Source organism: Nerophis ophidion, linkage group LG15 (assembly GCF_033978795.1).
Source record: "Nerophis ophidion isolate RoL-2023_Sa linkage group LG15, RoL_Noph_v1.0, whole genome shotgun sequence".
Taxonomy (NCBI): domain Eukaryota; kingdom Metazoa; phylum Chordata; class Actinopteri; order Syngnathiformes; family Syngnathidae; genus Nerophis; species Nerophis ophidion.
In genome coordinates this window covers 30,563,874-30,578,688 of record NC_084625.1, presented here as the reverse complement: position 1 = coordinate 30,578,688, position 14,815 = coordinate 30,563,874, and the positions used below count along the sequence as shown (strand labels likewise).

General features: G+C 40.3%; 1 protein-coding gene across 7 annotated transcripts in view; it reads left to right on the top strand.

Annotated features, from left to right (window-relative positions):
* ctnnd2a (catenin (cadherin-associated protein), delta 2a) overlaps window positions 1-14,815 on the top strand; it is a 747,299-nt gene that overhangs the window by 722,205 nt on the left and 10,279 nt on the right. For all 7 annotated transcript variants that reach the window (XM_061922003.1, XM_061922001.1, XM_061922002.1 and 4 more), the window contains exon 22: window positions 7,293-7,419. In XM_061922003.1, coding sequence (XP_061777987.1) covers window positions 7,293-7,419 — 127 coding nt within the window. The remainder of the gene's footprint in view (window positions 1-7,292; window positions 7,420-14,815) is intronic.

The following is a 14,815-nucleotide window of genomic DNA, read 5'->3' as shown; positions in this document are numbered from 1 at the left end:
GTTTCTAATGAGACGTGTTGGCATGGAGGAAGTGATGGACAAATGGAGGCAGTGGGGTCGGATCTGTTCTATTAGTCCTCATTGCTGTGGCGGGAAAGAAGAGTCAAGGGAGGACACAGCCTACTTTTTTCGCCATCGTTTTATATCTCACCGCTCGTTAGCACCTTGCCAGTCCCTCCCTTCCTCGTTTTCATTACTTCCTGTCATCTTTTGTCTACCCTCCCCTTTTCTTCTGTCTCATCCCTTCAATCTAACTGCAGCTATTCCGCTTAAATCAGTCACTCCCAGCCCTCCCATGAATGTGCCCGCTGCTGAGCTCATGCCCCCCAGACAGCAAAGCACTGACGGCTCCATTTATATTTTTTAATCATCTACTTGTGCTTTGTATTCAGAGGTAGCCAATTATCTTCATGCTAAATTGAATTGGGTTCTCGCCTTGTGATTGTCGCCAACTGTCATAATCCATTTGATGAAAAAAGTGCTCCAATCAGGGCCGCACCAATACACACACAGACATAGAGGCTGTGCAGTAATTATGCAGGCCATCTTGTTGTGTTAAAATGTCCCTGCCAGTAAAGAAATAACCAGTGGCCAGTTGTGTTTGGGGGTTTTTTCACCTTCAATGTTCAGGATATTGTCATAATGGAGGAAGTGATTGATGTGTATTATGGATATTTTGGCACTGTTAAAATGAGCGGGAGGGCACATATAAATGAAAAGGACAATTGTTTTACTTCAACAAATTGACCGATGTTGTGGAGCTGTTTTTTTTTTTCTCATAGATTTACTTTCTTATTCCACTGGCTGCTTTTCAGTAGTCACGCGTAATAAATAATGCTCTGGAATAGGGGTCTTCAAAGTTGAACCTCAGAGAACATCCATCCATCCATATTCTACCGCTTATTCCCTTTTGGGGTTGCGGGGGGCTCTGGCGCCTATCTCAGCTAGAATCAGGCGGAAGGCGGGGTACACCCTGGACAAGTTGCCGCCTCATCGCAGGGCCAACACAGATAGACAGACAACATTCACACTCACATTCACACACTAGGAACCATTTAGTGTTGCCAATCAACCTATCCCCAGGTGCATGTCTTTGGAGGTGGGAGGAAGCCGGCGTACCCGGAGGGAACCCACAAAGTCACAGGGAGAACATGCAAACTCCACACAGAAAGGGATTGAACCCAAGACTGCAGGACCTTTGTATTGTGAGGCAGACGCACTAACCCTTCTGTCACCGTGAAGCCCCTCAAAGAACATATGAATTGATTTACTTAGAGACAAATAACATATGTTAAACAGTGTGTGCAAACTCTAAATGTGCATGTGGTGGGGTTGCATGTGATCTACTAAGACTATGTATTAGGGCTGGGCGATATGGCCTTTTATTAATATCTCAATATTTTTAAGATATATCGCGATACACTATATATATCTCAATTTTTTTGCCTTAGCCTTGAATGAACAGTTGATGCATATAATCACAGCAGTATGATGATTCTATGTGTCTACATTAAAACATTCTTCTTCATACTGCATTCATATATGCTACTTTTAAAGGGCCCTCTACAAGAAGGGACTGAGCCGCCTCTAATTCCTCAGGAGGCTAGGATCCTTCAATGTCTGAACAAAGATGTTGAAGATGTTCTACGAGTCGGTGGTGGCGAGTGCTTTCTTGTATGCCGTGGCTTGCATGGGCAGTGGGCTGAGAGTGAGGGATGCAAACAGACTGGACAAGTTGGTAGAGAAGACCAGAGGAGAGGTCTAGCAAAACTCCTAGCCATTATGGAAAACACCTCCCACCCACTACACTCGGACCTTGCAGAGAGAATGAGCACGTTCAGTGGAAGGCTCAGACTCCCTAAATGCAACACGGAACGACACAGGAGGTCCTTCATACCGACAGCCATCAGACTGTATAATGCATATGTTCCTTGACTGCACTTAAATGTAGAATATATGTAGAATATATTTATATTATTCATATATTATATATAATATATATCATGTATATTATATATATAATATATGTCATATATTATTTATTATTATTATTGTTTATTGTGAGCGTACTGTGGTGCTGAATTTCCCCCAGGGATCAATAAAGTACTTTCTATTCTATTCTATTCTATTCTAAACTTTCATGCAGAGAGGGAAATCACAACTAAGTTAATTCACCAAAACTGTGTTTATTCAATCAATCAATCAATGTATTTTATTTCGGCAATCTTCACATAAAACAAAGAACAACAACAAGAAAAGAAAAAAAAAAAAAAAAAACACTCATTTGTGCAATGATTGAGCCGAAAGGGTGTAGGTTGAAGCAACGCTTATATAAACCTACCCCATCACAACAAGAACAAGGTTCAAAATATATAAAATCTAAAACATGCTTCACTTATATTACTTTTTTTTTTAAACAATATATAAGCAACATATATGTAGCACACGTCTCATATACACAGTTTAACATTTAAATCAAACATATACATTTGTACACTTATATATATATATATACACACACATATATATACATATATATATTATATATACACAATTCATTTAAATTCCATATAAAGTGGTAATATATACATTTTAATATAACCTATATGTATAATTATGAAATCATAAATTGTATTTATATACATATTATATATTATTGTCTTTCTAAAACAATGTTTGCTCTTCTTTCTTATATTTACTAATGATAAATGATTTAAAAAGCTTTTTAAACTGGTTTATGTTGGTGCTGTGTTTTATTTCATCCTTTAAACAGTTCCATATTTTAACCCTTGCTATTGTTATACTCATTCGTTTCTGCGTTGTTCTACAATATTGGATCTTAAAAAGTAGTTCTCCTCTTAAATTATAATTCCCTTCTCTTATTAAACAGTTATTAAGCAGTGGCACAAACATTCATGTCATTTCCAAAACAGAAAGTGCAAGATTGTCAGTGACATTTTAAATGGTAAAGCGCTTTGACAGTATTTCCACATTCATCCATTCACACACACATTCACGGCTGCCATGCTCACCAGGACCCATCAGGAGCAAGGGTGAAGTGCCTTGCCCAAGGACACAACGGACGTGACTAGGATGGTAGAAGGTGGGGATTGAACCAGTAACCCTCAGATTGCTGGCACAGCCACTCTACCAACTTTGCCACGCCATCCCTAAACAAGCTATGAGTGCACTTTTGAGCATGATGTCGCTAAGATGACATATCAAAACAACACTAAATTAAAGTGCTTTTTTTTTTTGTACAAAATGCCACTACAATACTTTAAAACAGATAAAGTGCACTTTTGTGCATGATGTCACAAGATATTCATATAAAAAATGAGCTGCGTAACAGGAAATCAAATAGTGTGTGTCATTTGCTATGTGGTAGGTTACTACGGACGTTATTTAATTGTGTTGTTGACTATTTTTTTCATACGATCTGAAAATGGTTGCTTCTGCATTTTGTGGGTGTGGCACCGAACGGAGATGTTGATGTGCAGTTTCAAGCACTCTTCATTCTCTAGCGGGGGACTTTTCAAATGATGCAACAAATTAGCAGTAGATGCTACTTTTTGTAACAATGCTTTGGCAGCATATTCCCGCTTGAAGCCAAACCACCAGTCTCTGGACCCCATGCTGTTTTTCTTAGGAATGAATTCTTCCTTCCTATATTACCAAATTGGCACCTTCTCTCTCTCGTATCACCACCCGCACCACTCTGCTAGCATCACAGCTAATGTTACCCATGCTGCTACCTCATGCGAGGGCGTATGACGTGACAGTATGTGACGTATGTAAGAAGGTGCGCTTGTCTGTCAGAAGGAGAGACAAGAAAGAGTGAAAAAAGCCTGTAGTGTAATGCCAGCTGATAAAAGCAACTGCATGAGAATATATACTCCAATTTCACCATATAGTCATTTTCCATATCACACGGAGACAAACCCGCGATATATATCGAGTATATCGATATATCACCCAGCCCTACTTTGTATGCAATTGAAAATTGATTAAAATTAGCTTTTTTTTGGACCATAAGCACACTTAAAATCATTTCATTTTCTCAAAGATCGACAATGCACCTTAACACTTTAACTTACAAAAGAAACATGTGAAGTAACTTTTTAGGCGTAAGAGTTCATCTTTCGTGTTATCAGTTTGAGAACTTTTTTTTTTCTCTTTCCCTTTTTCCTTTTTTTTATTGTAACTGGATTTGCCTATGTTCTGTAACTGGATCAGTGTACTGTTATTTTGTTTTATTATTTTGAGAATTTTCTTTTTCTTTTCCTTTTTCCTTTCTTTTATTTGTAATCGGATTTGTGTATGTTTTGTAACTGGATTTGTGTATTATTAGTTTTTACTTTGAACTTTTGAAAAGGACCCCAGGAAGACTAGCCCTGGCGTTTGTGTGTCGGCTAATGGGGATCCTCAATAAACAATAAACAATATACGGGTTAATTCTGGTTGAGGTTACCGACCGCAAAGCAGTTTTTTTTGGTACAATTTGTAATGATGAATGTGATCAGTAGATGGCAGTCACACATAAACGATATGTGTGGACTGCAGGCTGACACTTGTTCAATTAATAACAATAGCAAGTACAGGTTAGCAAGCAAGCCCAAAACTTTGATGTTTCATTGTTTATCTAAAACATTACACAAGGCGCTGAAAAATCTGTCAGATTGTTTTAATACAACTTTGGTAAGCTACGAAGTCGCACCGCTTGATCGATTGTCGGAACATTACGGCTACTATAGTCCGACATACTCTGCTTCAACATACTGCGTTGTTATGGTGTGTGTGTGTGTGTGTGTGTGTGTGTGTGTGTGTGTGTGTGTGTGTGTGTGTGTGTGTGTGTGCGTGTGTGTGTGTGTGTGTGTGTGTGAGTGTGTGTGTGTGTGTGTGTGTGTGTGTGTGTGTGTGTGTGTGTGTGTGTGTGTGTGTGTGTGTGTGTGTGCGTGTGTGTGTGTGTGTGTGTGTGTATAAGTACCCCAAAATGGCACTATAGGAGACAGATTACCTGACATTTAGTTTTGACTTATTATCCAAAACTAATTTTTTTATCTGTTGGCTCCTGCTTGTGTATTTGGGATCTGCATAAGTCCCGAAAATGTACTTTACTCAGTGTACTTTTAATAAAATAAACACAATTTGTTAAAAAAAAAAAAATTAAACATTATGCTTTTGCAACATCGCATGGACATCGGGGGTGGTACCTCTGGAATGGCAGACCGGGGTGGTGGTTCTTCTCTTTAAGAAGGGGAACCTGAGGGTGTGTCCCAACTATCAAGGGATCACACTCCTCAGCCTTCCCGGTAAGGTCTATTCAGGTGTCCTGGAGAGGAGGCTACGCCGGATAGTCGAACCTCGGATTCAGGAGGATCAGTGTGGTTTTCGTCCTTGTCGTGGAACTGTCGACCAGCTCTGTACTCTCGGCAAGGTCCTTGAGGGTGCATGGGAGTTTGCCCATCCAGTCTACATGTGCTTTGTGTACTTGGAGAAGGCATTCAACCGTGTCCCCCGGGAAGTCCTGTGGGGAGTGCTCAGAAAGTATGGGGTATGGGATCTGACTGTGGCGGTCCGCTCCCTGTATTATCAGTATCAGAGCTTGGCCGGCATTGCCGGTAGTAAGTCGGACCCGTTTCCAGTGAGAGTTGGACTCCGCCAAGACTGCCCTTTGTCACCGATACTTTTCATAACTTTTATGGACATAATTTATAGGCGCAGTTGAGGGGTGTTGAGGGGATCCGATTTGGTGGCTGTAGGATTAGGTCTCTGCTTTTTGCAGATGTTGTGGTCCTGATAGCTTCATCTGGCCAAGATGTTCAGCTCTCACTGGATCGGTTCGCAACTGAGTGGGAAGCGACTAGAATGAGTATCTGCACCTCCATCTCCAAGTCCATGGTTCTCGCCCGGAAAAGGGTGGAATGCAATTTTTGGGTTGGGGAAGAGATCTGGCCCCATGTGGAGGAGTTCAAGTACCTCGGCGTCTTGTTCACAAGTGAGGGAAGAGTGGATCGTGAGATCGACAGGCAGATCGGTGTGGCGTCTTCAGTAATGCGGATCCAGTATTGATCCGTTGTGGTGAAGAAGGAGCTGAGCAGGAAGACAAAGTTCTCAATTTGCCGGTCGATCTACGTTCCCATCCTCACCTATGGTCAGGAGATTTGGGTTATGACCGAAAGGACAAGATCACGGGTACCAGCGCCCGAAATGAGTTTCCTCCGCCGGGTGGTGGGGCTCTCCCTTAGCGATAGGGTGAGAAGCTCTGCCATCTGGGAGGAGCTCAAAGTGAAGCCGCTGCTTCCTGCCGCTAATCATCACTCTTTCTCATCACTTGTTTTCTCTGTCAGTATAGGAGTTGCACATGTGTCATCTGCGTGTGTGACGGACTAGTTACTGGCGCAGTCATGTTTTGCTTTATTGTGGAGATAGAATATCAAACCCAAAAAGGCAACCACACATTCGAAAACAAGCCCAAAAAACCACAACTGCAACTCCCAAATTTTGCAAGCGACTCCAGTAAAAAACAAGGCCAACGTTGCTACAATGCTGCTGCTATCAGCTTGGAACGTCGGTGATAACTCATTTGGCAGTGACGGTGGATGGAAGTAACTTTGGTCTTTGTAGAGAGCGTAATGGCTTACAAGCTAAACTTGCAGTTCAATATACTTTATTTTTGTCCATTTCTTCTATCTGTTTGTTCTTCTGACTCAACATCAGCTGGAACGTCCCAACTGTTGTTAAAACACAATGAAGAGAGGCCTCTGCCAGCGCAATTATTGAGTTATTATTACCTCTCCTAGGAAGTTATTTATTTGCTGGGGTTTGTTTGACTGTAAGTTAGCAACATAGAAATTAAAGTTATGGGCGGATTTTGATGAGACTTTCAGGAAATGGGATAAGGAACAAGTGATTAGATTTTGGAGGCGATCCAGATCACTGGCACCACGTTGTGCACTGCGAAAATATGTAATAAGTAGTAAAATAAGTATGAATTAGCATCTTACCACCGAAAATGTTGACATTTAATTGAAAATATTGTACACCTCACATCCAAAACAGTATTCATTAAACATTTCCTTTTAAAATATATTATTTATTGTCATTATGTTTAGTAATTGTTTTAAATTGGTATTCAATTGTAGGATTTACTATATTTTAGTTATACGCAGTACACAACAAAAGCTCAGTAAAAATACATTGAGTCTAGTGTGATGATTTTTCAGTTTCATTGTATATATTATTCATTGTACTGGTCATGAATCTTAACCTCTTGTGTGCTTTTATTTCAGGATGGCTACTCACAGTATCACTTTGTGGGGTCTGCGTCAACAATAGAGAGAGACAGACAGAGACCTTACTCATCGTCTCGAACTCCGTCCGTCTCCCCTATCAGGACATCCCCAAACAACCGCTCGGGTGAGTAGAAGCACTAATAATGATTGAGTCATTTAGGAACATTCCAAGACTATTTTTAATCAGTGGGATTCACTTTAACTTGAGGTTTTTGAGGTTTGATATTTAACTGGAACTCAACTTAAGTAGTAATAGCTCACATTGCTTGCTAAGATCGTGGAGTCCTTGCAGAGTTCACATCCACTCACTACATTCTTTTTTGAACTGTTAGAATACTTAAAACCAATAAAATGTAGGTGCCATTTTCACCTAGACAAGTCGACAAAGTTGTGTCACCGACAATTATTCACAATTTCCTTCCGAGGTCTTCTCGGTGCTCCTTTTTGAAGTTTCTTTAGCCTCAGTGCCTGAATCAGCAACTTTAAAAGTTGAATCCAAGGTTAGGCATAAGACGTTTTTAGAAGAGAGGGAGTTTCTTTTTGGTCTTCACCAGGCGATACATTGGGATCATCCTTGGTTCAGATGTTTCCGTGTGCAAAGATCACTTTCATTTTGGTCATGTTCAAATTGTGTGTGTTTGTAACAGCACATAAGCTCTCATCGTGATTGTTTTCATCCATGTAGGTCATTGTATTCTCAGGGTAATTCATTGATCACAAGTGGATTGTTTAGGTTATCTTAGATTAGAACGCTTAAAATCTGAGAGGATGGCGTGAAATCAAAGTATGTATCCTCTAAAGCAGGGATATTCAACGACATTGTTTTGGGGGCCACATTTCCAAAAAGCTAAGGATCTGGGGGCCAGACTTCTTCATTGACTATGATTCTTATTTCGTATATTCCAGAAAACTAGTGTCCTTTCAGTAGACATTTGATTGCGGTTTATTTATTATGACAGGGATACATGAGCGCTCTGCTATTTTTAAAGACCTTCTGCAAAAAAGATAATCAAAGACTTGATCTGTTTTTAGGAATTCACTGAAAACATGTCAGTCTCTTAAGTTTCTTGAACTGAACTCGTGGGCTACCAGTTAACAGTTGGTTAAGTTTACGTAATAAAAAATGTTTACGGCCTGAATAAAATGGGTGGTGTTAATGGCAGTCAAAAATGCATGGGAATTTCATGCACACATACAAAAACAGTCCAAGAGAAGCAACAAACAATTGGCACTCATGTTGTTTTTATGATAAAATATACATTCTATGACTGATAACACTAGCTATCCAAATCGCTATCATTAGCTAACAACACAAAGAGAAGGCACGTGCAAGTGTTACATGTGTAGGTACTTAGGTCTTTAAGTCCTAAAGATGCCATAAGAGGGCGGGATATAATGCTTAAAATATATTGGAAAGTTAGCGCCCTTTAGGCATCTTTATAAATATTGCAAACAGCTCTAATCATAATTAATCCAAATTTTAAACAAATCTGGTTGGACTATACAACGCACAAGTATATCATTTGCACCCACTAAATTTTAGAAGAAAATGTTTTTATTATTTTAGCCACACCACACTATTAGCCGCAGATGTATACATTTTGAAATTAGTTGTTTAAAAAGAAAGATTTGGAAATGTTTATTTACATACTTTAATTGTTTCGAAACGGTGTCTGTAACAAGGCAGTAAAACATCTGATCAAACAAAATGGAGGTCATCGTCATGGACCTGCCAACTGCGGAAGCTATATCTCCAGTCAGCTAAACAAACTCAATAACTCCACATTGACATCTTGATTAATTTTTGGAGGAGTTTGTGAAACTGAAACAAAACAAAATGAAAGCAATTGTAAGTTAATAATATTAACTCATACACTTGTAAACATGTTAGCATATTAGCTAATGGAATCCTGGAAATTCCAAGAAGCGCCAGTGCAAGCCAGATGTTTGTTAGTGTTGGGGTGCCCACTTTCTCGGCGTTGCTACGCAACCTTATGTATAAGTTTATGTGTAGGGCATCCAAGTCTGAAAATGACATAATCACTGTGTTAACGAACCCTGGCTGTAGTTCTGTTAGATACTCATCTGGACTGTGGCACCATTGGCACACGTGTTTGTATGTTAGAAACTGACATTTGGACTTTATGTTTCTTTTTATTGTTTTGTTTTTTAATGTTTTAGTGTTTTGTTTTGTTTTTAATGTTTTGTATTATGTTTTTTATATGTTTAATGGATCTTAAGATCTGCAATAAAGATTGATAATGATGATGATAATAATGATAATGACAATATCCTGATTACATTACATTAGCACGTACAAATATGCATACAAACACTATCAAACGTGACGGTTTAGTAGGTATGGACCGTTTAGTTGTATTGTAAAGTTTACAAACGTTCCTTGGAGTGATGAATGAAACTATACGAGTAAAAACACTAATAACGACTTGTAGACGGAACAGCACTTGTACTTCCGGTTCAGGGCATTAAACCGAAGGAAATACTGTAGACATTAAATCTGCAGCACCTGCAGTGAAAAAACTTGTTCAAAAGATGGTGCCATAGCACAAACAAAACACCTTTTCAGCGTCTCTGTCTGTTTTTATGAAAACTATTTGTCGAATATCAAACATTATGGTAGCAAAGAAAAACCCATAAATTAGCCAGACTGTTTTAAAAGCTGCAAAGTTCAAAGCATAGGAAAAAAGTAAGGGAAATACGGTAATCATCTGATGGCATTATATTAGATGCAAGCCAATATCATCCGATACATCCTTGTTTTTTTCTGGTATCTGACCGATATCAGATCAATATGGAATCAGGATCCACCTACTTTTTCAACTATTATTTATTGTTGTAGTGTTTTGTATGGCATAGTGTTTTGTGCATCCTGTATGAGAACAAAACCATAAGAGATGTAATCAAATCAAGGTTAAACAGGCCTCTAGATTGCTTTGGAGTTTGAAAATGTAGATAATGAAGCATCAACATTTAGCGGTGTTGACATCTGGACTAAACAGCTATTAGCATTGGCGCTCGCCACCCACAGACATTTTCGCTGTCAAGCATGATTACGGTTAGCCTTTAGCTTGCAGCCCCGTGGCCTTCATGTTTTGCAAAGTGTGCATTAGCTGTTAGCATCCGTCCATTTGGAGGCCGATAGCTGCTTTTTCGCCACCGTCGGGCTTAGCAGGCTGATGAGGCGGAAAAGTACTTTTCCTTTCTCTCAGCTTAGGGGGTCTTCAAGGACCCAGCATGTGTGCATCCATGCATGTATGTGTGCGTGGAGACGGGAACGAGAGGGATGATGATCAGGGGGCGAGGAAGAATTAGGGATTAAAGGGTGGTTAATGCAGGGATGAGGACGAGGACGGTGACATTGAAAATGAAGAGTTTTGTGACATTTATGTATTGGTGGGGGTGTTACGTCGCCATCTTTTCACTCTCTCTTCCTTTTCGCACACCTTGGCGTTTCTGCTCATCCGCCTCCTCACATTCACCTATTTCATACTCTTTCTTCTCACCTCTTTGTCTGATCACACACTCCACACACACACGCACACACACACACACTCACACACACACACTCACAATCCTCCTCCTTGCATATGCTTCGTGATTTGGCCCCGTATGAAAGGCATCAAAGAAGAGGGGGTAATGGTGGCAAGGAGGAGCAGGGGAGTTGCAGGGGAGGTTGCAGGCGGCGACGATGGCAGGAAGACAGAGGGAGAAGCAGACCTTTTGCATCCATCCTGGCTCCCATGGGGGGTGTCCTGCTGTGTTGGGAGCTGATAGAACAAGTCTCCAAGCTCGATTGCCATGGTAACCAAAGGTGATGGCAAGCGTCTCTGTGGGTGTCACGTTACAGCAGCCACCTGAACGGAATCTACCTCAGGGCTGTCAAAAGATGCAGAGTGGGAACCTCCAAAGTCAAATGGCCACTAAGTGGTAACATTTGGGACACAAGAACAGATTTCTGGGGGGGAAGTACACCTCACAAGTTAAACAAAACTGATTTTAGTAAATATTGTGGGAAATCCTGTGAAAAAACAAAAAATCCCATGTACATAAGTATTCACAGCGTTTGCTCAATACTTTGTTAATGCACCATTGGCAGCAATAAATGTATTTATTCCGCCAGACAGACACATATAGCAACATTTCATCACTCTTTGTAATATGACAGACATGCAGCGATTGGCCCTAGTGTGTGAATGTGAGTGTGAATGTTGTCTGTCTATATGTGTTGGCCCTGTGATGAGGTGGAGACTTGTCCAGGGTGTACCCCGCCTTCTGCCCGATTGTAGCTGAGATAGGCACCAGCGGCCCCGGCGACCCCAAAGGGAATAAGCGGTAGGAAATGGATGGGCGGATGCAGCGGCACCAGACCGAAAAGGGATAGGGGAAAAAAGCAAGAATGCTTATCCATGTCCCTCCCCAAATTTACAATCAACCTATCCCCAGGTGCATGTCTTTGGAGGTGGGTGGAAGCCAGAGGACTTGTAACATTGAATATACATAGTTATAAACCTATAATAGAATTGTTACACAATTTGCATGGGCAACCGATAGGTTGATTGGCAACACTAAATGGTCCCTAGTGTGTGAATGTGAGTCTGAATGTTGTCTGTCTATCTGTGTTGGCCCTGCGATGAGGTGGCGACTTGTCCAGGCTGTACCCTGCCTTCCGCCCGATTGTAGCTGAGATAGGCACCAGCGCCCCCCGCGACCCCGAAAGGGAATAAGCGGTAGGAAATGGATGGATGGATGGATATGCTTTACTCTCAGATCGATGGATAGCTTGCTCGGTAAACAGATATTTGAGTATTTAAATTTTATTACCAAAAGAAGTAGTATTATAGCTTGGAAGATAATATTAAAGTGAAGAACCTATGCAATTGCATGCAATACATATATCTGTCAAAATTTAAAGAACAAACACATTTAGCTAATAATTTCAAGACTTTTGCAGGCCAAGTTTAATGATGTGGTGGACTACATTAAATGGCATAGAGAGCTACGTTACATGGTATGGTGGGCGACAAGAAATGAAGTGACAGGCCACATTTAATGAGTTTAACAACTGTGATCTAAATGATTACTACTGGGGATGACAAGGGTTAAAGTGTAATGAACAGATATCATCTTATTATTCTAATTGTGAAATAACTGTATTTTCCAAATTAAAAATGTCATGATTCTATTCATATTTCATGTCATATTAATAATGTTTATATTCATTGTATTTATTAGGTTTAGTTTATATCCTGAAAAAATATGTAATTATTATATTTTCGATTTATTTTCAATTAAATGTTCATTGGTTTTTTAGTCACTGACTCTTATTTATAATTCCAGCTGCATTTTTTCAATTAACATGAATTAAATCTTGGAAAGTACTGATAATTTTACTCTATTTTAGTTGTATTATACAGTGGTTAAGTCCTATTAACAGTTACAAATATGTTCAAATGAGTGCTGTCCAACGAATATTTTTTTAATCGGATTAATCACATTTTTCAATATGGATTAAACACAGGTGATTACTAACGTCAATCAATCAATGTATGTTTATATAGCTCTAAATCACCAGTGTCTCAAAGGGCTGCACAAGCCACAACGACATCCGCGGATCAGTGCCCACATCAAGTCAAGGAAAAACTCACAACCCAGTGGGACGTCGATGAGAATGACTATGGGGAAACCTTGGAGAGGACCGCAAATGTGGGTGCCCCCGCCCCCCTCTCCCCCCCAGGGAGACCCGATCCAATGGACGTTGAGTGGGTCTAACATAATATAGTGAAAGTCCAGTCCATAGTGGCTATAACATAATAGTGACAGTCCAGTGCATAGTGGATCTAACATAATAATGAGAGTCCAGTCCATAGTGGGGCCAGCGGGAGACCATCCCGAGCGGAGACAGGTCAGCAGCACAGAGATGTCCTCAACTGATGCACAGGCGAGCAGTCCACCCCCGGGTCCCAACTCTGGACAGCCAGCACTTCATCCATGGCCACCGGACCTAGGTGTCGGTGTCTAGCAGGACCGATAATCAGCAATTAAGTTTTCTTGACGTTGAGTTGCAAAAAGTTAGTGGGCATCCATTGTTTAATTTTAAGACACGCCTCCAGCTGACTTCAATCCGGCGTGTTGGTCAGCTTTAGGGGCATGTAGAGTTGGGTGTCATCAGCATAACTGAAAGCTAACACCGTATTTGCGTATGATGTCACCTAGCAGCAGCATGTAAATATTCAGAGTGCAGGGCCAAGAACCGAACCCTGGGGAACTCCACACGTTACCTTACCATAGTCCGAGGTCACATTGTTATGGGAGACGCACTGCATCCTGTCAGTAAGATAGGAGTTAAACCAAGACATGGCTAAGTCTGACATACCAATACGTGTTTTGATACGCTCTAATAATGTATTATGATTGACGGTATCGAAAGCAGCGCTAAGATCGAGGAGCAGCAACACAGATGACGCATCCGAATCCATCGTTAGCAATAGATCATTAGTCATTTTTGCGAGGGCTGTCTCAGTCGAGTGATTTGCCCTGAAACCGGAATGAAAAGGTTCACAGATATTGTTAGACGCTAAGTGTTCATTTAGCTGCTGTGCAACAATTCTTTTGAGGATTTTCTAAATAAAGGGAAGGAGAGACGGTAGTTTACCATGAGGTCAGGATCGAGGTTAGGTCTTATCAGCGGAGGATGAATAGATAACTTGCGTTATTTAAATCACCTTCGAAAAACCAACCCTGATATTTGGACACAAATGCAATGTTGTTCAGGAACATTTTTAAAGGTTTTACTTGCACATCATTGAATTGTTCAAAACTTGCTAACAGTTTTAGTCAAATTCCGTTGGGGTGTATATTGTCTTGAAACTTGCACAAGTAAAATATGTTAAGTGAATTATATTTATATAGCGCTTTTCTCTTGTGACTCCAAGCGCTTTACATATCTAAGTTACAATTAAACCAGTGTGGGTGGCACAGGGAGCCGGTGGGTAAAGTGTCTTGCCCAAGACACTTTACCCATTAATTTGAGCGAGGATGAAAGATTCGTGGAAGAGGAAATTTAAAGTGAAGGACTAGAAAAAAAAACAGTAAAAAAAAAGGCGATTGCAGTGGGAGCGATTCAGATGTTATTAGACACATTTACTAGGATGGTGGAAGCGGGGATCGAACCTGGAACCCTCAAGTAGCTACGCCGCCTCAAGAAGAGTTAACTTGTTATTTTGACAGCTCCATTTATTATATACTGTAACTAAAAACCATAACTTGGAATTAGTTTTATGTTACAGTTTGACGCCAGAACAAATATTATCATAGGAATATGTTGAATTGTTAGGCGCAAGTGTGGTTCTTTACCACGTTTTTTTAGTTTTTTAACATGGTGCAACTAAATTGCATTTATTAAACTGGAAGTTAACCAGCCTAACATTTGGAGGCTCCACATTATTACATTTGGAAAATACATCTTAAAGTACCCTCTTGATCTTAGTATATCATTAACT